The sequence below is a fragment of the Antennarius striatus genome, chromosome 2, assembly GCF_040054535.1.
Source record: "Antennarius striatus isolate MH-2024 chromosome 2, ASM4005453v1, whole genome shotgun sequence".
NCBI classification, from domain to species: domain Eukaryota; kingdom Metazoa; phylum Chordata; class Actinopteri; order Lophiiformes; family Antennariidae; genus Antennarius; species Antennarius striatus.
In genome coordinates this window covers 11,782,985-11,805,954 of record NC_090777.1, presented here as the reverse complement: position 1 = coordinate 11,805,954, position 22,970 = coordinate 11,782,985, and the positions used below count along the sequence as shown (strand labels likewise).

The 22,970-nt window shown below is 41.2% G+C and overlaps 1 protein-coding gene across 4 annotated transcripts; it reads left to right on the top strand.

Annotated features, from left to right (window-relative positions):
- The first annotated feature begins 5,175 nt into the window (after positions 1-5,175).
- csde1 (cold shock domain containing E1, RNA-binding) lies at positions 5,176-22,908 on the top strand. Of its 4 annotated transcripts, none has more exons than XM_068326973.1 (21): positions 5,176-5,293; positions 7,573-8,207; positions 10,040-10,228; positions 10,834-11,032; positions 11,124-11,290; positions 13,456-13,542; positions 13,758-13,855; positions 13,926-14,007; positions 14,967-15,095; positions 15,187-15,312; positions 15,420-15,635; positions 15,749-15,889; positions 15,979-16,143; positions 17,346-17,453; positions 17,609-17,787; positions 17,879-17,991; positions 18,088-18,207; positions 20,254-20,432; positions 20,578-20,741; positions 20,886-21,018; positions 21,484-22,908. In XM_068326973.1, exons 3-21 carry the CDS (start codon positions 10,070-10,072, stop codon positions 21,529-21,531), a joined length of 2,613 nt encoding a protein of 870 aa, XP_068183074.1. In that variant the 5' UTR covers positions 5,176-5,293; positions 7,573-8,207; positions 10,040-10,069; the 3' UTR covers positions 21,532-22,908. The 4 variants fall into 4 exon arrangements, with proteins under 4 accessions (XP_068183074.1, XP_068183082.1, XP_068183091.1 ...); XM_068326981.1 differs by lacking the exon at positions 10,040-10,228 and adding an exon at positions 8,832-9,083; XM_068326990.1 differs by lacking the exon at positions 10,040-10,228.
- Positions 22,909-22,970: the final 62 nt, after the last annotated feature.

Sequence of the window (22,970 nt, the reverse complement as noted above, 5' to 3'; positions counted from 1 at the left end):
AGTTAGTCATGATTATAGACACTATTCATCTTCCTACAATGTATATTTTCGTATAGATTTTTTTTACATTAAAAAAAGATCTCCACAGGCTAGAGGAGTGCAAAATAGGCCCATGTACAATATCAGATTATAGCCCAATTTATGTGTCATGTCAACTTAACAATACCATAAATCAACTCACTGGAGGCTACATTCAAACATTTTAAATAATCCAACTATTAAAGAGAAATTTAAAACTGAAATTAATTTATATTTGGAACACGACAGTGGAGTGGTGATGCCTTCTGTCCTCTGGGATGCCTTAAAGGCGGTTTTTAGATGTAAGATAATAAGCAAAAACCTCAACTGAAAAAAAAATCAGGAAACTAAAACTTAAAAATTTGGAAGATGAAATGAAAAAGTGAGGGGACAAAATCTAAAATGGCAGTACGGTACTAAAAAAGGCAACTGATTAAATAAACACAAATTAAATCTTAAATAAGCTTCTTTTTACAAAGCAACAATACAGTGACACGGGAGGGAAATCAGCTAAACTCCTAGCATACAAGCTGAGAAAACAACAAGCAGATACAACTTTACACAGAATTAAAAAAAAAACACCATAAGAATTGGATTACAGACTAACCTGGAAAAGATGAAAGAATGCTTTAAGAATTATTATAAAATATTACATCCACAACCGGGCGGCACGGTGGCGCAGTGGTTAGCACTGTTGCCTCACAACACGGCGGTTCCAGGTTCGAGTCCCATTCTGTGCAGTTTGCATGCTCTCCCTGTGTCTGCGTGGGCTATGCGTCCCCATTGCGACCCCAGTGGTGATGAGTTGCATACCTGGAGAACTCTCCTCAGTCCGTACTCCGTAATGACCGCGACTGAGAGAAGTACGTGTCTGTAGCGAGTGGGATCAGAATTTTTCTTGTTGGGGCTAGACAACTATCGGTGGCAGTTAGGGATGGGCAGATGAAGCCCCATGAAGAATTGAAGCTTTTCATCCCAATTGGTTCACTGCGGTTCAAAGCTTCATGAGGCTTCATTTGCCCTAGTACGACATCTACTGGATGCTAAAAAAATCAGTTGGCATGAGTTTGAAGTGTGCTGCATTTTGCAGAAAGCCTGTGAATAAAAATGTCAGTGAAAAAAAGGTAGTACTGTATACAAAACATGTATATTTTAGTGATGGCACTGTGTGTGTGTGTTGTGTGTGTGTGTGTGTGTGTGTGTGTGTGTGTATAAAAAATAAAAAATCAAATAAGGGAAATTACTTTTAACTCGACATACTTGTACACCTATACAGTATACACACACACATACACTGGCAGTATGGAAAATGATCATTTGAACATTACGAAAATGAAAATACAGTAAACAAGTACAGCATGGGGAGGGTGGTTGGGATTGGGGTATGGAAAACGTTTGTGCTTTTGTAAAGTTGAGGTATGGCAAGTGATTATGCTTGGGTCATATCATTGGTTTTTATTTAAAAACATTTTTGTCCACTGTATAAACTTTATGACTCATAAAGAAAGAAACAGACAAACAAATATCCAATTGTCAGGCATGTTTATCAACGCATCTTTGACGTGGAGCTGTTATACGCCAGAAAATAGCAGGTTTTCACTCCGTCCATTCTGTGTGTACATGTAGACAGGGGTCACACACACTAACGTCGCAGGGAGAAATCCTCCGGATAGAAAAAGTTTCAGTTACAGCGTCCACACAACAACAAAGAACCAGCGTTTTCACAAAACTTGACTTTGGCCAGCGTTTTCGTCCCAGATATATCCGTTGTTGTGTGACGAAAGGCGTAACCGCAACAAAAAGTCTCACTGGCCGATGCCTTACGCTATATTGTTCACGTAATTCCTTCTGACAGATACTGTGAATGTGATGTGTGGTGAGATTCATGGCGTTGAGGCACCGACCTAAAAGTCAGTTGTATGAGCCACACCAAGTGGCGTATAATTACGCCACATTAACAAAGCTGAGATCAAAAACTGATTAAATTCAATATGAGTGGACCATTCAGTTTGAACAGGGCGGGTTATTTCCTGATCTGAAGTTTGAAACGGATATTTAAGCTCAGACGTTCGTCTTCTTTTATTAATTAAATCTTGTATCGATCTCCTTCAAAAGCTGCCACCTTATCGTGGTGGGGGAGTTTGAGTGATCCCAGCAGCTATGTAGTTAGAGAGTTAACATAGCTCCTGGAGTTGATCTGAAGGGTTGATCTCTACTAGTTATCACAGATGATCAACAACAGTAATTCAAATTCAAAGTAAGCCAAATACGTGTTATCTGGATTCTGATGAGATACTAGTTCTACTAAACGTTTGTGTTGATCTTTTCTTGCTATGTGCATTTGTTTACTGAGGGTGGTGTTCCCTCTTATACTGCTGCTAGGATCTCCCCTGGCAAACAGGTCCTGGGTGATGGCCCAGACGAAGAGCAGTACAAAAACCCCTATGATTAAAAAAATATCAAGGACTGTGATGTCGCTCAGTATGGCGCAACCGGGGCCCTACCCTGGAGCCAGGTCCGGGATTGGGGCTTGAATGCGAGCGCCTGGTGGCCTCTGCCCATGGGGCCCAGCCGGGCTCAGCCCGAAAGGACGACGTGGGCCCCACCTCCGGTGGACTCGCCGCCCACAGAGGAAACTGTAAGGGACGGGTGCTGTGTGGATTGGGTGGCAGTCGTCAGCATGGGGCTCAGCGACCCAATCCCAAGACAAAATAGTCTAGCTCTAGGGACATGGAATGTCACCTCACTGGGGGGAAAGGAGTCAGAGCTTGTGAGAGAATTTGAGAGGTACCGACCACAGCTTGGGCTTTGGAACCCAAACTCTTGAGAGGGGCTGGACTCTTCACTTTTCTGGTGTTGCCCAACGTGAGAGGCGATGGGCTGGTGTGGGCTTGCTTATATCCCAACAGCTCAGCCATCATCCGTTGGAGTTCACCCCGATGGACGAGAGGGTCGCGTCCCCACACATTTGGGTTGGGGACAGATGTCTCACTGTCGTTTCGGCATATGGGCCAAGTGGAAGTGCGGAATACCCGGCCTTCTTGGAGTCCCTGGGAGGCGTTCCTCATCTCTCTCTTCCTACGAACACACTTTCCTTCTCTCCTTCTTCGACCAACAGTAGTCCAATTTCCACCAGCACCCAGTAGGTCAACAGCACCGATGGCGGTCGTTGTTAACCTAGGCCTCGACTGCTCCGGTATGGAAGTCATAGCTTTGATTCGCATGTTTGATTTGGCAAAACTACCTCCTTTTGTAGGTGTATGTGTGTGAAGGACTACTGAAGACCCCAAAGGTAAACTCCCTCTGTTTTTTTTGTTGTTGTTATTTTTACTTTTTTTTCTTTCCCTCTTTCGTTGTTATTCTTGTAGTTGAAAACTGAATAGAAGCATAGAAATAAAGAAAAAAAATCTCTTTCATAGCCAGAAGTTAGGAAAAACAAACGAAGGGAATTGATCACATATCCTCATGCAGCTCTCACGTCATAAAGTATACACCATGACTGTTTTCAAATGCATACAATACTTTTTATGTTTGTAAGGAAGACTTTTCAGACAAACTTGCACCATAAAAGAATGAATCAAGTCGGAGGTGGTTGCAGACCCGCAATGTGCACATGTCCCTGTTAATGTGGAACTGTCATGGATGTGTTGAAATTTGTTGTTGGCATTTTTTTTTGACAGTGATATTTGAAATACAACTAGGTTATAAACATACATGAAAAGATGCAATCAAACAAACCCAGGCACCCATGCCATGCAGACACGACAAACTGGACTTGGATGACGCACAACAAACTGGACTTGGATGACGCACAACAAACTGGACTTGGATGACGCACAACAAACTGGTCTTGGATGACACACAACGTGACAGGAACAAGAGTTCATGCCAACCTCATGATGGAACTCAAACAAGCCTCCAGAGACTGTTAGATGATTTTAAAACTTTATGAAAATGAATAATAAACAATAGCTGACATAAAGGAATGAACAGCATCCAACAGATGGAGCATGCATTCAAAGAAAAGATTTATAGTGAACACCCTCTTATGCGCTACTAACTTCCTTCTTTGAAGACTTTAAATATGTAAAAAACAAGAGTTTCAAGTTGAGTAAATGATTCTAATGAAGAGTTCGATTCTTAATTTATCGGCTCATAGATTTTTATTTAGAATAACTATTTTGAGGACTTTTCCTTATTTTTCCATGCTGATGATGAAATATAATTTGAACAAAGGATGCCATCTTGTTGAGATTACCATACATTCCTAATTCATATACACTGAGCTTTGTCAAATTATGCAATGTGTGGGAGTTGTTATCAGTATCTCTGCTTGTCTTGTTGTTTCAGTGGGGTCTCTGCTATTTTAATTCTACTGTGTTGTGCTTCAATTTTTGTGTACAAACAAAATCGCTATTAAAATTTTATATATGTTGTTATCATTGTTTACTCAAGCCTATAAGAAAAGATAAGATGAATGATAAATGGACAAGAAAATCACTGGTCATATTATTAGGCCTTTGGGAAAAATAAAGGGTTTTATTGCTTTATCCTGTTTTTATCTGACCTTTTCCTCCTGTTGCACTAGTTTATGTTACGCTTAAATTACAATAAATAAATGCACCAAGGGTCTATAATTTAAATTTAAAATTGGCTTCACGCATGAAATTAATAATCTTTTGCCAATATAGTCTTTAGAGTTTTACATTCTCTAATTAGAAAATCGAAATTTACAAATTTGTTTTGACGACAAATATCAAACAAATTTAATATATATAAGCATGACCAGAATTTCAGAATTTTGCTGAAACCATGATTAGTGAGTTAAGAGTTAATAATTTCAGTGACAGGCAATCCACTGAGACCTTTACCCACAGTCGACTTCATTCACCCCCAGTTGATACGTGTACCTTGTGAAATGTTACAGGAAGAGGAAGATATCTGGCAGGCCATCAAACACAGACTTCAGGTGTCTTGAACTACCGACATGATAATCGTTTATTTGGAGAAACACAGCTTTCACAGATATAAACTTGGAGAATACCGTATGTCATCTTCACTAACACTAATTTATGCCGAGTTCTCCGTGGTTCACTGTGCTACGTCAAACAAACTTGGGTTGTTACTGAACTGCTATGCGGAAGTGGTTCGTCAGTCTTTACTCTCGTTGGTTGTCCTCACGCTGTCAAATATCGCGCGAGCTGTCTTCACAGTCACTACGTAATGTGCCGTGCTGCTTCTAGCGGCGCTGGTGACAGTGCTGAAAGCTGTTGGGGTGAGTTTTTAATTATTATTCCCTTTAATTTAACCATTAAAATATTTGTTTGAGAGGTATTGGTAAGAAAAGATCTTATTTATGCAGTCAGTCTCAAAAAGAGGTCGCTTTATGTTGATCTTACTCAAACGCTGGGCGCAGGCCTGGGTGGGGGCAGCCGTGTTTTTCATCGCCATAAATCAGCAAGCAGTTCAGAAACGTGCTAGCGCTCTTCCGCTGTTATCAGACGTGTAGGATTGTGGATGGCCCATACCTATGTCCTGTTGACGACCTAAATAAAAACGGTTTTCTGAAATATTCATAATCAGCAAATGGTTGTGTTAAACACAAGTGATGGACGCGACAATTGACTAGAAGAGAGCTCTACCCCCCGACTCCTGGTAGCTTCTTTGTTGTCCGGTCCTCGTGCAGTGAGCTGGGATAACGTTATATTTTTTTAACGTGTGTTAAGAATAAAATTCAGTGTCTAGCAATTTGTTTCGACTTGAAGTCGTTCCAACTATAAACTTAAAATGCTGTCAAATATCTGAAGTCATCGCGGGTGGTATTTGCCGACGGGTAATTTGATATCGACAATTAAAAACTCTGCTTTTGTCTGCCAAATTTACTATTCTACCAAAAATGGCATGTGTCATAGTGTTAACAAACACGATTTTGTTAAAAAATAATTTTGATATTTACAATTTTCACGAATATTTGGGGATGCTCGGTCGTCTTGTTAGAAGTTTGACGTGTTGTTCACTTTAGAATGAACCACAAATTAATTTTAAAAAAAAATTTATACGTGGAGCTTGATGTACTGGTCTCGGTGTCTGTGGGTTGTAGCGTGTGCTTTAGACCAACTTTTTCGACAAAGAAACGATACAAACTTGGATAATAAACCGGAATGATGGCACTGTCTCGGTTCTCGGTGAACTAACTTGCATATTATTCACGTTGAAAACGCCCAGGGCCATTAGCTTTTTGTTGTTGTGACTTTATCGTTAGCCCGATGCTAATCTTGTTTGTCCACACAAGGTCATTGATTTATATTTAACTGTGACTGCCTGATGTAAAGCGGAGAAATACTCGGCTAACACTCGACCCATACAGAGTGTGACATGTTAAAGATTAGCTGGCTAGCCTAGATGTGACTTTCAACCCGTTGCATACCGCGACGTGTTGGATCAGGCTGTGTTCTGGCCGCCTCAGCTCAGGATGGTGTATCACTCGGAAGTCACATGGTTGGTTCTGTCAGTGGTTGTTTTTCAGGCCCAGACCAGGGTTGTTTTGTCCTGTTAAAAGCTTACCAGTATTTTTTTACTTTATCGGGGTATATGCTCGTCACTTCCACAGTCGTCGTGATTCCTTGTCTCGATTGTTTAATGATTACCGAGACAAAGTGTAGTGTATCGCCGAACAGGGTGTGCTCAAACATCAATGTGTATGTGTTTTACTGGAAGGACTGTCTGCGTCATTGAAGCTGAAAATGTGGCAACAGAAAAGCACATCTCCAAGGTTATTTACTAAAGCCTTCTCATTCATTGCTCATAACCTTAATCCACTAAACAGTCCATCTTGTCTTCACCTCTTATTCAAACATTAGGCTGGGCAACCTTTCATAATAAACAATTGTTAACTATTCGAAAGTACCATTTAGTTTATGGATTGGATGCTACCAGTACACTTGGGTATTTAATGCACTAAAAACATTTCCAAGAAGTGCATGTGATGGCAGTCATTGCAACACAGCCAAAGAGGTATCATGTATCCTGGACTGGCTCACTGAGCTTGTTTTCAAAGCAGTGTATTTAGGTCAGCAACCCTCTATTACCTACGGATGGATCATTTTTTAACTAAACTTAGCCAAATTTACACGCATGGTACACTCTCAAACTAAATATCATGGCATTACTTGAAGGAATGCACAAGGACTTGTTGATCCACACAGCCCTTGCCTGCTGTTTAGCTGCCTGACATTGTGGGCTATATCCCAAGGCATCTGAGGAAAACCTATATTTAAACTTGCAAGTCTGGAGGCAACAAATCTAGAGGTCTGAAAGAATTCATGACACTGGTCTTCAGGGTTGTTACTTTTGTTTATGCAAGAGATGATGTGAGATTGTTAGTTGACTAATGTAAATTTCTGACACTTGACAGGTTCTTGCAAGCCTTTGACATTTATCATTTCCTGTGTTATCTATATCAGTGAAATTTAAAGTTGTTTTGTTATTCAACATAGAGAGAAGTTTGAGTCAGAAGTTCTTTTCAACTAACCAAATTTTCTCCTCCCTCAACAGTATGAAGTGAAACAGAACAGAATTTTTGTACCAACCGCAACTGCTTCAAGTTCAGATCATTGCAAAGAAACTGAAGATTAAACTTCCAAAACAAGCAAAGTTGCATCTCTGAAAACACGTGGCGAAAAAGGGATCACTTCAAGGTTTTACAACGCAAGAAGTAACCAAATCCTGAAACGACCAAAGAACTAACGCCTCATCAAAACGCAGAACAGAAGCAATCCAACGCCTGAACATATTCTGAGAAGACGATAACTGATCTGAAACCAGAAGTTTGTGCCTACTCAACAGCTTTGACAAAGCACACGTCCCAACGCTGCTCCTAGCCCTCCTCATCCTCACCTCACCACTGGGGTCTGGAGTAGGCTGCTATCTGCTATTTTTTTCCCCCATAGTTCCTGTCTTTTCCCCCGCTCTCTTCACGCTGTTTTCATTGTATTTTTTCTAAGCAGTGTTTTTGCACCTGCTTTTGCCTTTCTTAAGCTAGATCTGTCCCCGTTTTTATGCTTTATGCAATCTAGAACTTGTGCCAGAAACTTGTAACAAGTGTGTGTTCAACTGTGTGAATGAGCAGATCTACAGGAACTGCATAGTCACTGACATCCTAACAAGTCAAAGATTCAAGAAGAATAAAGGTGGGTCTCAGTCGGTCACTACATTACTTGAGGCTTTCCCTGTTGACATTAGTAATTATGTCATTAATTGAATGATTTTCTTACCAAAATGCTGAAAGTTCTGTTAGAATTTAAAACTTTCAATTGTAAATTCTGTTTTTACATGAACACGTACAGATGTACAAACACGGGGTTGTGAATAACGAGTGACACATGCATGCACTGCTCTTGAAATGGCTTTTAGTGATATTGTGTCTGTGGCCTCATCGGTTCACCTTTTAAACCTAGTTATATCTTAGTGCTTGTTTGCAGTGGATTATTTCACAGAAACCTTCAACCATAAAAGATGACTTGGCATTTGAAGTGATAGAGTTCATCATGTCTGTGACATCAGTGTACCATTTACTAAAGGTGACTCTTCTTTTGCCATTAATGGTTAAATTTACACGTTTCAGTTTGATTCCGATTAAAAATGCCTTTCCACACCCAGCCCACACCTTTTTCTTCTAGCAATTTTAAATTGCATCCTTCCTGATTTTGACCTTTTCTGGGGAACCGTAGCCCACAGCCATTTTCCTCTTTATGTGACACTGGCTGACCTATCTGCCTTACCCATTATGTCTGTTCCTCTCTTCACCCTTGCAGACATCCAGCGGTGTATCTTTTGGGTGGTTACATACAACTAGTACTTAACATTCAAGCACAAAATTCAGACAAGTAAAAAAGTTCAGCAAGTGCTCAAGCAAATTTGGTTGAAGTTTATGGGAAAATATGGGCAGTCCCTGGAAAGGCTTTGTTGAGTTTACCTTGCCTGCGTCGCCACCCACCGCGTTTGTTAGCGCTGACCTGAGCAGCACCTCCCCTGTCGGACTCAGCCTGTCTCCATATGGCCGATCCGTAAGTTCCACCTTCCCACCTCCTTTTCTATGTGCCCCACCCCATCGAACACCCATTCACCCACCTTGCCCTGCATCTCTTGCTGTGAATGGCCTACCCTCTTTCATCCTTTCTCGGGCTCCCGAGACTAGCCTCTGTTTTATTGTCACTGGATGAAGAATACACATTTGGCACCTGAACAAGTCTTTTAAAGGTTTTTTGTTTTTTGGAGTCAAAATCCAGGAAATCCTCTACATGAGTTTATTTTAATGCCACCAAAATCAAGGTAGTGCAATCATAGGATAAACTCTGTCCATTTGGTCCCGTATAAATGCCGAGTTGTCCGTTGGGATAGTGTTGTATAGGCTCTAAAAGAGGCTGCTCTGGGATTCCCTCGTAACCCATAACCCATCATTCCACTGTGAATGCATTGCTGTTTGACCTGTCATTTGCCTTTTTCTGGTTCTCCATCTCCCGTAGTTTATTTTGCTCAGTTGCGACTCTGCACTTAAACCATATCCCTTAACAGGCTGCACCAATAAGTTGGTTAATCTTTTTCATTTGTAGTCTGCCTTTTCTATGCATCCATACCTTTTCTGAACCACATGGTAATAATTTTCATTTGATCTCATGATACCTGATCCATCAGTACTGAGGGGCTTTAGCATTTTATGCTTTTGTCAAGATTCTCTCATTATGTTTGAATATTGGTGGTGGGTGTGATTGACGTTTAATAGAAATGCACTGGAATGTCGTTACACGCAGAAAATGAAGTTTATTGCTGTTTGTGTTGTCTCTTGAAATTGGTGCATTGGCCGACACCAGGTGTGATGTGAAGTGTGTCCAAGTAGGCAAGATCAAATGAAGGTGCAACATTTTATAGTTAAGTGCTGGAAAGCAGCCGGGTCTGTTTAACCACTAAACTTTTTTGTGTGAAAGTTTAAATTGAGTTAAATGCTATGACTGACTCCCCACAGCCCATCCAAGTCCTATCATCAGTGTCTGCAATGGAAAGAGGCTCGTCTGAACCTCCAGAGTCGCGGAACTCTTGCTCCGCCCCATCTACCTCTAGTGGTCCCATGCCAATCCCCCGCTCTGCTTCCATCTCTTGCCATCCACACCCAGGAAGTAAAAAACACAAGCGGACCCCCTTATATCAGAGATCAGTAAGAGGTCACGCTTGGCAGTGCCCACTGACTAAACAGCGCTGATGTGCTGTGAATTATGCTAACAGCATGGTTTGTTGTGTGAAAACCAGGCTCACCTGGGATCTAGTGGCTAATTTTTGACAAGTTAAGATATTCCATGAAGCCAGTGGTTTGTAGAGGTTAAAGTTGGCTAACCTCTAGTGTACAAAAATTTTGCTCATTTTCACCTCTGGTTATTTTGGGTTAAAATGGTTAACAAAATGAAGGAATTCCTGCTTTAATGCATGACATCAGGACTCGGGAAGCATCCCAAATTATGACTGACTTTTTTTCTCAGTGTTAACAACATCCTGTGATTTTCTCAGGAAGTTGTGTAGCTGCGTCGACTGTTGATGACGAGACAGCCCCAGAGGACTGATGTAGCTTTTACTTTTGCTCTTTTCCCCTCACCACTTCCTCTGAAGTCCGCTTTACCTGCATGATTGAAATGTTTTTTTATTGTTTTTCTTGGTGTATTATTTTGAGGTTGACATTAACCACTGCATTAATTTGTGGTCACTTTGGCTGCTTCTTCTCAATCTACTGCTTGCTGAATTTTAACACTTATTTCTTCCTTTCCTCAGATGAGTTTTGATCCGGGTATGCTTCATAATAATGGACACACTGCATATGCTAACGGCACGGGGCCTGGTATCAGAGAAACTGGGGTGGTGGAAAAACTCCTGACATCTTATGGGTTCATCCAGTGCTCCGAACGCCAGGCTCGTCTCTTTTTCCACTGTTCCCAGTACAATGGCAACTTGCAGGAGCTTAAAATAGGAGGTAAAACACCATGGGCGAATCATAAATGTTTCCATCGTCCCCCAAATGCTCCAAGTTACTTTAAAGTTGTCTTCTGCTTGTTTCTCCTCAGATGATGTCGAATTTGAAGTGTCCTCTGACAGGCGCACTGGCAAGCCCATAGCAGTGAAGCTGCTAAAGATAAAGCCAGAGGTGCTGCCAGAGGAGCGCATCTCGGGCCAGGTGGGGCCAGACCTGCACGCCTATCCCTTTACTGTGCTGCATGGTTATATTCATCCAGTTAAGGAACACCGTTTTATTTTTGGTTTTGTCCTTGTCTGTCAGCTTTGCATTTATACAGCTGCTTCTGGTTTTTGAGGTGGGGGGGGGGGGTGTTATTCTAATACCTTGTTAAAATGTGATTCTTTTAAAATACTAAATACTAAGTTTCATTGTTTACTACTGCATCTGTCAGCATGGCTCAGTGTTTCTGTATGGAAGTGCTGAAGCTGTTTAAATTTTGGACCTGTGATTGCTCAATGGGTGTATTTTCTATTTAAATGCTCAGTTTGAATAAATTTGTCTTAAGCAAAACAAATTACAGTATTTTCCGCACTATAAGGCGCACCTAAAAGCCTATAATTTTCTCATCCCGTAGTGCACCTTATAATCCGATGCGCATTGTATATGGATTAATATTAATGTTAGTATTGGTTAAAAACGAGATCGCAGAAAAAAAGCCGGCAGTCTGGTCAGCAGGCACTACGCCCCCTAACGACGGTAGTCAAGGGGCATCGCCGAAGTGCCGACTCTCACTGACCTGACGACAGAGCAGCCTGAGCCTGGGGTTAGCAGCGGTACCTGGCTACGGTTCTGTAGCAAAAAGGGGAATTTTCAACAATTCTGTTAATAAAGTTTGACTGACTGACCTCAGTATTTCCTAACTATTTGGCGTTGGAAATAACCCACTTTAAACTTAATTGGTCTTAAAAATGCCATTGTGCTGTCATCTGCAATCTAGTGACGGTCCATTCTGTTAATCTGTGGAAACACTTGGAGAAACTGGCCTAAAGGTGAATGAAAGACCCTCAAAGCTGAACTTCCAGCCTTTTCTGAAATTTCAAGAGCAGAGTCACTGCTAGACCAAGGTGCCAACAGGTGTGCTGCAATTGATTTGCAAATGTTGATTCGTGAAACAACGTTACGGGGGGGAAGGTGGGGTGCATTCAGGCTTGTATATTCTGTCTGCAGCGACGTGCTGTGATATTCATGGCGGTGAGACACCGATGTTAAAGTCAGTTCTAGGAGTAAAACAGCGTCATGTTTGCCAGTAAATTAGCAGCCTGACATTAAAAACTAGTCAAGAAATTTGTTTAGGACACACAGCAGCAAATAGCTTCACCTCACCTCCGACTGGACTACCGATCGATTGAAACAATATTTAATTAATACACGAAGACGAACGTCGGAGCTTAAATATCTGCTTCGAACTTCAGATCAGGAAATGATCCGCTCTGTTGGAACTGGGTGGTCCACTCCAAATGAATTTAACCAGTTTTTAATGTCAGGTTTTTTAATATTCGTGTTGACTTCTTTCTAAGATGGCAAAGTGATCAAGTGATCAGGTTTCCTTGAGGCTCAGGCCCCGTCCACACAATAACGGATATTTTAAAAACGCAACTTTTTAAAAATGCTGGCCGAGGTGGATTTTTAAAAAAACGCTGGGTCTGCGTTGTCGTGTGGACTGCGTATCCGCGACTTTTTAAAAACGCTGTTATCTTGCCGCTGTGACGTCATATTTATGGGCCCGTGTATTGTGACAACAAAACACGAAGGATTCCTATTGGATAAAATTTGACTCGATACTGCCACCACATGGTTTGGCATGCTTATAGCAGTCTTCGAAAACGCACTGCTGCGTTTACGTGTGGACAGAGATTTTTTTTAAAACGCTGTCGTGTGGACGGGAATCGTTTTCGATGCGTTTTTTAAAAGTCCGTTATCGTGTTGACGGGGCCTCAGAATGGCCTCATTGACATAAACAATGGGGGTCGTTCATAGCTGACTAAAGGTACTCAGTCATGAATGCTCTAGTTAGTGGATGGATAGCGCAACTACAGCTAGTTTTTTAAATCTATTTTAATTTTTTTTATTATATGTGCCTTATAATCCGGTGTGCCTTATATATGAAATAAATTATAAAATAAATTATTCATTAAAGGTGCGCCTTATAATCCAGTGCGATTTATAGTGCAGAAAATACTGTATATAGAAAGATACTGTTCTGGCATGTCCTGCCGTATCAAGAGCTGAGGGCAGTATTGTAAGGAACAGCTCTAGTGTGTCAGACACGGATCACTGTGAATATAAATTGGAAGTTGGACATTCAGAGCTCGAAGCTGCACAAATAAATGACAGTACAGTGCATTAATGGACTTGATTTGCAATTTCCCACTTTTCTGCAGGTCGTCTCAGCAATCCCAGTGCATTTGGATGGAAAATCTGCTCCTGGACAGATGCCCACTGGCAGTGTTTGTTACGAAAGAAATGGGGTAAGTAAAGTGTGAGGATTACTGCATGCTTCAGGATGACTGAAGCCTTATATTCCTTTTTGGAAGCAATTGTTGTTCACACAGAAAACACTAGTCATGTAAACAAGAAGCCCAGCCACAATGGTTGTGGTCTTGCAATTGCCACCTTAGGTTTGGAATTAAAGTGTATCTTGAGTGCTGTCAACAAAGTGTTACAGTGGTGTGGTTTTCCACAGGAAGTGTTTTACCTCACCTACACCCCTGAAGATGTGGAGGGTAATATCCACCTTGACACAGGTGACAAAGTCTGCTTTTACATGGAGACCAACAAACTGTAAGTTTTTGGACCATGTGCGTGTTGTCTTAAACTGCTCATTTTTACAAGGGCTGCTTGTGTGTTTCAGTACTGGTGCAGTCAGTGCTCGTAGTATTCAGCTTGTGAAGAAGAAGCAAATGAGGTGCCAGGGTGTGGTGTGTGCTACAAAGGTAAGGACCCCTGATTATACCATTACGATCTGTCAAAATGAGATTGGACAAGGCATGCAGTGCAACCGAAGTGTTCCACCTTTGTTACACCCATATTTCAATTTTTTTTTCTGAAATTCAACACAATATCTCTTAATGAAGATTTTTATTTTGTAGAAATCTATGTAGCATGTACTTAGGTATTCAAGGTCTTTGCTCAATAAAAGTTGAAGCATCTTTGCCAGCAACCCCAGCCTCAAGTCAAACTACTTGAGGCTGGTAATCTGTGCAGCATGATGCTGCCATCGCCACGCTTCAATGTAGGGAGAGTGTTGGTTTGGTGACGAGGGGTGCCTGGTTTCCTCCTGACATGTTGTGTAGAATTCAAGAAATGGGATCAGTCTGTTTCAGAATCAACAATTTTGTTTTTCGTTGAGAGTCGTTCAGGTGTCCGTTGGTAAACTCCAGACAGGGTGTCGTTTTGTGGAGGAGTGGCTTTCCGTCTAGTCACTCTACTGTACAGGCCTGATTGATCGAAAGCTGCAGAGATGGTTGTCCTTCTGGTAGTTCTCTCCAAAGAGGACTGTAGCTTTGTCAGAGTAACCATCGGGTTCATGGTCACTTCTTAGGACGGCCCTTCTCCCCCAATTGCACAGTTATTATGGAGTGTTGTGTGTTGAATTTCAAAGGGAGAAAGAATTTGACCCATTTTGGAATAATGATTTGCTTTAGATCTGATAGATGGTAATGCTAATATCTGGCACCCTTCCTGATTTATCTTTCTAGATTATTTTAAGAACTACAAATTAACAAAAATGCATTTTAAACTTAGTCTTTCAATGTCAACAATGTTGCCTGAACATTAGCCAGTCCATTCTTGAATTGCAAAAAAGTTTGGAATCTTGACATTGGACCCTCAATTTTGAGAGGGTGGCTGTTGTACCTGATCCACAATTAAACCAAACCTTCTGTCTTTTCAGGAGGCATTTGGGTTCATTGAGAGGGCTGATGTTGTAAAGGAGATCTTCTTTCACTACAGCGAGTTTAAGGGTGATCTGGAGGCTCTGCAGGCTGGAGATGACGTCGAGTTCACCATCAAGGACAGAAACGTTGGTGTTTTAGATTCAACTTTGACACCCATGTCTTCTGACCTGCCCAGGTGTGTGTGTGACATTTAAAATTCGTAATCTTGGTTTGTAGGGTAAAGAAGTAGCCACAGATGTGAGGCTGCTCCCACAAGGAACGGTCATCTTTGAAGATATCAGCATTGAGCAGTTTGAAGGCACGGTCATGAAAGTCATTCCTAAGGTTCCCACTAAAAATCAGGTCAGTGGACGACAAGTTGAACTCTGATGTATTTACGCAACAAGCTGTGAACCCAAGTATGGTGATCAGATTCTGTTAGAAATCTTGTGTCTCTCCTGTTTCCACAGAACGACCCTCTGCCAGGCAGAATCAGTGCTCGGATTGGTTTCACTGACAAGGAGCTACCATTTGGCGAGAAGGACACAAAGTCCAAGGTCACCCTTTTGGAGGGAGATCATATTCAGTTCAACATCTCCACCGACCGGAGAGACAAGCTGGAGAGGGCCACCAACATCGACATCCTCTCAAACACTTTCAACTTCACCAAGGAAACCCGTGAAATGGTGAGAATTCAGAGATGATCTGCAACATTGTCTTGATGTCACTTGGATAATGGTGTACCCGCCAGACTGGTTTTATTCCTGCAGTAAATGTGTGTAACTCACTCTTCTTGCAGGGGGTGATTGCAGCTATTCGTGATGGCTTTGGCTTCATTAAATGTGTAGATCGGGATGCCAGGATGTTCTTCCATTTCAGTGAAGTTTTAGAGGATACCCAGCTGCATATCTCAGATGAAGTGGAGTTCACTGTTGTGCCTGTAGGTTTCTGTGTGTTTTTGTATTAATTAATTATATTATTGTTCCATAAGTAGCTAGAAGTACCAGTAAATGTTTTGTTTTTTTGTAGGATATGCTGTCTGCACAAAGGAACCATGCTGTGCGTATCAAGAAGTTACCGAAGGGTACAGTGTCTTTCCATACCCAGTCTGAGCAGCGCTTCATGGGTGTGGTGGAGAAAGACATTGTGGCAGCCACCAACAAGAACGCTAGTCCAACCAAGGGCAAGGAGAAGGTATTGATATGTTAAAAATGTCCCAATATATTAAAAACAGTCTATTATTTCACATTCTAGACGCTATCTTCATTTCTTCAGAATTTTTTTTTCTTTAGTCCTAATTTTCCTCTTTGCTTTCTCCTCCAATGACTTTGTCCCTTTCATGTTCCTTGTTGGTTAGAAAAAAGATAAGGTAGGACTTGTGCATGAAGACACATCAGTAGTATTAAGTGATGCAATTGATTCTCTTGATTGCACTAACAGTTGAAGAGAAGTACTTGTTTCCTAGAACTGAGGTAAACAATCTCAAAGATAGTGAAAAATGCAGTGTAAAAACTGGATTTACAAATGAGATGCTGGCAAACTTTGCTGTCTAATGGATGTCTGTCTCTCATTTTTCAAGGGTAAAGTTGTAGCAAAGGTTGGTGTCTGCAGCCTTTTACCCACTTATTGCCTTCTCAACTGGTTTATATTACAGCATGGTACTTTAACACCAATTAACCCTTAGACACATGGAGTCTTGTATCACTGATTCAGTGTGTTGTAGGGCTTCACAATTAATGAAGTGGTTGTCCCCATTTCGTGTTTTTGTTTTTTTTTAAAGAGAAATGTGTTTTTTGTAGTTACTGATCAGTCCTGAAGCATTTTCTGTTGGTCTTTCCCAAGTGGTGACAGCAACTGGATTAATGATCAGCATTTCTGTGGTTCCATGACTCCCTCATCATTGGGACTAAAATTTAACACATATTTTACATTCACGATGGTTCAAGAATGCATGAAATCTTTTTTTGCTCATTAAGCAGTCTGGCCTTGTAAACCTGAACACCATATTTAAACGTGTTTGGATTAAATGCCTTACAGTATTTCTTCAGGCCGTTGCTGTGAATAAATGGATATTGCACACTGATTTCTGACAGTATAAACTATGAAATGATTGGTAATTAGGCAGCCCTACATGGCAGGCTGTAACTAAAGCAGTCACCTTTGCCTAGGCTAATGCTAACCTAATAAGCTATTAAAAATGTTTTTTGCCTCCACGGAAGCCTCTCCTATCCTGCTTTTGTAGGCCGTCTGCGCAACAGAATCACTTGAAACTCTTTCGACAGTTTAGTTGAAAGTGGTTAGTTCTTGACATCAGACTTGGCTCTGGGCAGCCGGATTAACCACTGTTGGTCATCATAAGGTCAGTAATGTAGGTTACATTTTTTTGCATTCTGCAGGAAGCTGAGGAAGGCGTTATTGCATATGAAGACTGTGGAGTGAAGCTTACGGTGCCGTACCATAGCAAGGACCTGGAAGGACTTGGCAACCCCCAGATCGGAGACAAGGTATTCAAACAAAAAATACTTGTCCTTGTCCAGGCATGTGATCTATTGCCTTGATCAGAAAAATAACACCTGTAGCTACTATCACTGATTTCATCACTTCAGATACGGAGCCTTGTAAGTCACTGTCATCTACTTGTGAAACTTGTGTCCTTGAGGTGGAGTTTTCCATCAATGAAGTGAAGCGGACCGGCCAGCAGAGCGCGGTGTCAATCAGGGTTGTGAATCGGAGCATTCCCAATGGCAAGAGACTGCAGGGATTCATAGCCACACTGAAGGACAACTTTGGCTTCATTGAGACGGCAAATCATGACCAAGAGATTTTCTTTCACTACAGGTAGAGTTTTAAGCTCTAATGTACATTTTTAGATAAGTTTATTTAGATTTAGTAATGGCATCCGTCATACCAGCATGTCTCTTTTCCTTAGTGAAATGTGTGGAGATTTGGAGAACTTGGAGCTGGGTGATACTGTGGAGTACTCTCTATCTAAGGGAAAAGGAAACAAAGTCAGTGCTGAAAAGGTTACCAAAGTGGCTGGAGGTATGCAAGGTGTTCTTATCTTCACAGTTTATTATTTGAAGACAAAACAGTGACTGTGAAAATGTTTCTAAATGTGTAAATCCACTTTTTCCACAGTGAGTGTTTTTAGTGAGGATGTTGGTGCGGCAGTGATGGTGGGAAAAATCATTCGTCCTTTACGCAGCGTGGATCCCTCACAGAATGAGTATCAGGGGCTCATTGAAATCACAGAAGAAGGTTTGTTCTAGTGTGAGGATACAGTGACACTAGAAATAACACTTTTTGGTCTGGCGAAATCAAAATACAGTATTTTCTGCACTATAAGGCGCACTGGATCATAAGGTTCACCTTTAACGAATTGCTTATTTTATAATTTCATATATAAGGCGCACCGGATTATAAGGTGCATATAATAAAAAAATTAAACTAGATTTAAAAAAACGAATGGCTGTAGTGTAGTAGCGCTATCCGTCCACTAGATAGAGCATTCATGACTGAGTACCTTTAATCAGCTGTGAATGGCCCCCTGTTGTTATGCCAATGAGGCCATTCTGAGCCTCATCAAGGAAACCTGATCATTTGATCACTTTGCCATCTTAGGCCCCATCCACACACGATGACGGATTTTTAAAAAAACTTTTTAACAAACTCATCAAATGATTTGCATCCACACGACAGCATTTTCAAAAGAATCTCTGTCCACACGTAAACACAGCAGTGCATTTTCGAAGACGGCTATAAGCATGCCAAACCATGTGGTGGCAGTATTGAGTCAAATTTTATCCAATAGGAATCCTCCATGCTTTGTTGTCACAAGACACAGACCCATAAATATGATGTCAGTGTTTTTAGAAAGTTGCGGATACACCGTCCACACGACAACGCAGACCCAGCGTTTTTTTAAAAATCCACCTCGGCCAGCGTTTTTAAAAAGTTGCGTTTTTGTTCCAGGTATCTGCGTTGTCGTGTGGACGGAAGGCGAAGCAACAGCAAAGTTGCGTTTTCAAAAAATCCTTCATCATGTGGACGGGGCCTTAGAAAGAAGTCAACACGCATGGGTTTTTTCCTTAGCTGCTATGATTTACCTATAAAAGTACTACAAATGTACAGTAATAAAAAATTATATAAAAACATAGTCAAATTAGATTTTATTTCTATAGCTCTCAGTGACGTGTGGTGAGGTTCACGGAGGTAAGAGCCAGACAAAATGGCATATTTGCCACTCTGGCAAAACACGCCATATTAAAAGATCTGACATTAAAAACTGGTTAAATTCATTACAGTGGACCACTCAGTGCGAACAGGGCGGATTATTTCCTGATCTGAAGTTCAAAGCAGATATTTAACCTCCAACGTTCGTCTTCGTTTATTACAGTAATTAAATATTGTTTCGATCAAATATTGTTTTGATGCACCTCACCTCCGACTGGAGGTGAGGTGCAGCTATTTACTGCTGCACTGTGTGTCCTAAACAATTTTTTAACCAGTTTTTAATGTCAGGCTGCTAATTTACTGTCAAATACTGGCAAATCTGTTTTACTCCTAGAACTGACTTTAACGTCGGTGTCTCACCGCCGTGAATCTCACAGCACGTCGCTGCCAGACAGAATACACAAGCATGAATGCGCCCCCCTCGTAACGTGTTGTTTCAGGTATCAACTACATTTGCAAATCAATTGCAGCACACCAGAAACCTTTGTCTAGTAGAGACTCATTCAAATTTCAGAAAAAAGGCTTGAAGTTCAGCTTTGAGGGTCTTTCATTCACCTTTACACCAGTTTCTCCATGTTTCCGCAGACTGAGAATGGACCGTCACTAGATACCAGATTACAGCACTGACACTCGACAATGGTATTTTTTAGACCAATTAAGTTTAAAGTGGGTTATTTCCGGCGCCACAGTAGTTGGGAAATACAGAGATCAGTCAGTCAAACTTTAATAATAGAATTGTTTTTCTACGTTATCGTAGCCAGGCACCGGTGTTCTGCCGTCAGACAGCAGGTCAGTGAGAGCCGGCACTTAAGCGGCACCACTTGACTACCGTTGTTAGGGGGCGTAGTGCCTTGTGAGGGTGCCCTTGGTGGCGTAGTGCAACGTGACTGCCAGCCAGACCGCCGGCTTTTTTTTTCAGTGATCTTGTTTTTAACCAATATTAATCCACATTCAAGGCGCATCGGATTATAAGGTGCACCATGGGTTTACGAGAAAAGTATAGGCTTTTATGTGCGCTTATAGTGTGGAAAATACTGTACATCAAATCTTCCCTTTTTATGTTTTTTCTAGGGGGAAGTAAAGCCCAGCATTATCCTTTTGGAATCATGGGTATGGTTAACAAGGCTGACTGCCTGCAAAAAGGAGAAGTTGTGAAGTTCCAGGTCTGCGCTGTGACCCAAACTGGACAGAAGATGGCCTGTAATGTGGTCCCACAGCGCAGAGCCGCCGTGGAGTGTGTCAAAGACCAGGTAGGGATGATAAATCTCTATGTGACATACAGACACATCACATGTATCAGAAGCATGAATATTTTTTTGTATTAAAGCACAAGATATGCTAGAGTAAATTGCAATGCCGACTTAAAATCCCTGGATTTCTTTTGCTATTTTGTAGTTCGGTTTTATCACATATGAGGTTGGTGAGAGCAAGAAGCTGTTCTTCCATGTAAAAGAAGTGCAGGATGGGCTGGAGCTTCAGACCGGGGATGAGGTCGAGTTCACTGTTGTCTTCAATCAGCGAACAGGGAAATGTAGTGCCTGCAACGTACGCAGAGTCAGGTAAGGACTCCGCCAAAGAGGGAATGATCTGCCCTCCATTCGAGTTTATTAGAAGTTCAGTTAAAATTGTGGCCAAAGCAGCGTGTGTTGTAATATTTTAACGTGCATTAAGCATTTATACCATTTATATTTACAAAATGACAGTGAGGGGCCTAAACCAGTGGCGACTCCACGTCCTGATCGGCTAGTGAACCGTCTGAAGAGCATCACACTTGATGACACCAGTGCTCCTCGTCTGGTCATCGTTAGACAGCCCCGTGGTCCGGACAATTCAAAGGTACTTTCAAACCTGTGCTGTTCCTACTTCCTGTCTGTACTGGTCTAATCGAACAAGGACCCTTATCAGCTCACATACTAAATGATGCGTTAATTTAAGTTGGTCACAAAATTATGCCACCCAAAAAAAAAGCTGTGTAACCTTAAACTGGATTATATTCTTTTAATGCAGAATGAATTACCAAAGGAAATGTACCGTACCTCATGATTTAAGTCTTAGTGTCACGCACGGATTTGTGCATTCATGGTTAACAATGGCCTAATATACAGTAGATACAAGCAAAGCTGAGTTCAAAATGAGTTTAATGATCAGTTGTGATCCAGTACATGTTAACATTTGTGCTAATACACGGGTAGGTTTTGAGGAGCTCTCATTTATATTTGGTCAGGTTTAGATAGGATTACATTTGATACTTTTATGTAGTTACATAAGCCACTACATTGATTATCATCCTTTCCTCTGCAGGGTTTTAGTTTGGAACGTAAGACTCGCCAGCCTGGAGTGATTGACTGAGCAATACAGAGCCTGCCCTTTGGAGTGCTGGTGGGATTCTGGGTGATAAGGAAATTTAACTGAACACATGCTTGTACACAAACTCATACAACATATGCACACATACAGTAATCAGCATGTGTAATCTTTATCCCCACTGACACCTGTAAGGGAACTTTTCTTATTCCAGTCTCCTGCCTCCCATGTATGATGTACTTGATAGAGTTCCACAGTGCAGTGTACATGGGATCTGAGAGTGTGAGTGTACGTGTGTGCTGTATCCTAGAAGTCATTGTGTGTAACCGGAGGTATTTGTTTCTGAGGGTCTCGTTCCTCTAAATCAGAGTGATGACTTTATGGCTGTATGTCTTTATTTTGAAACTGCTTTATCTGGAATTCTGCACCTGTAAATCTGTCTGGTCTTGGGAGAATGAGTGTGGCTGTTGGCATGTCTTTGAGCATCTGCTCCTTTTTTCATATTTTTGCTCCTTGAACCCTGGAAACTTGAAATGGTTACATTTGTAGTTTCCTCTACTGTATGCTTTCCTACAAGACGCATAAAGCAAAGTTCCCTCCATAAGGAGGATCATATTTCTCATATGTGCGAGCTTAAACTGAGGATTCTTCTCTGCTCGTTTTTTTGAGCAGTTTTAAAATGCTTTATTGAAGAGCTGAAATGAAAGCATGGTGTGTGGGTGTGTGTGTATCTGAGTGTGAGACGTATGTGAATGTCAAAGTAGTGATCTAATGGGATTTACTTGTACCAGTCTGGAGCCTTTAGATGCCTTTTTGGTGTTCACATGCTCCACGTAAGCAATTTTTCCCAGGTGCAGAATTCCTTGCGGCATCTGAAATCTGCAGTTCTTTTATACGATTTTTTTTCTTGCACATTTTTGTTTGCTTTTTTCCATTTAAGCTCTTCTGCTAATATAAAAATGAGGTGCCTAACAAGCAAAATGAAACACACAAAAAAAACTATCCTGTTCCCAGCCAACCGCCAAAATATTGAGAACAATCTTAGGGTGGCTTCTTTTCTAGTAGAAATAATACTGATATGCATCCCAAGCCTGTGGGTTGAGCTATACTGTATGTAATGTGTGCTTTTTTTTTTTTCTTAGTGAAAGTTCAAACTTCTGATATAATGAAACAAATTTAACTTAAAGGAGAAAGGTAAATTATAACAAACTCAGTTTAATAAAGCATTATGATTCTGAATATCAGTCGTTGTACTCTGGAGACATGATGGATGAGCTGTTGTGCCTCTGCACGTTCATTTACAATCAGATTACACTCGAACTTTGGAGATAACCAGGATTCAGTTGAACCACAGAGGTTCTCATGTACCCTTTTGTTAAGTCATGAATGAAAACAGTTGAATTAAAAGTTTTATGAAAATCATCAGTTGTTTTGTAGTCTTTCTTTTGTTCCAGAGAAATGTGGAGGGCCTGCTGTACGACTCC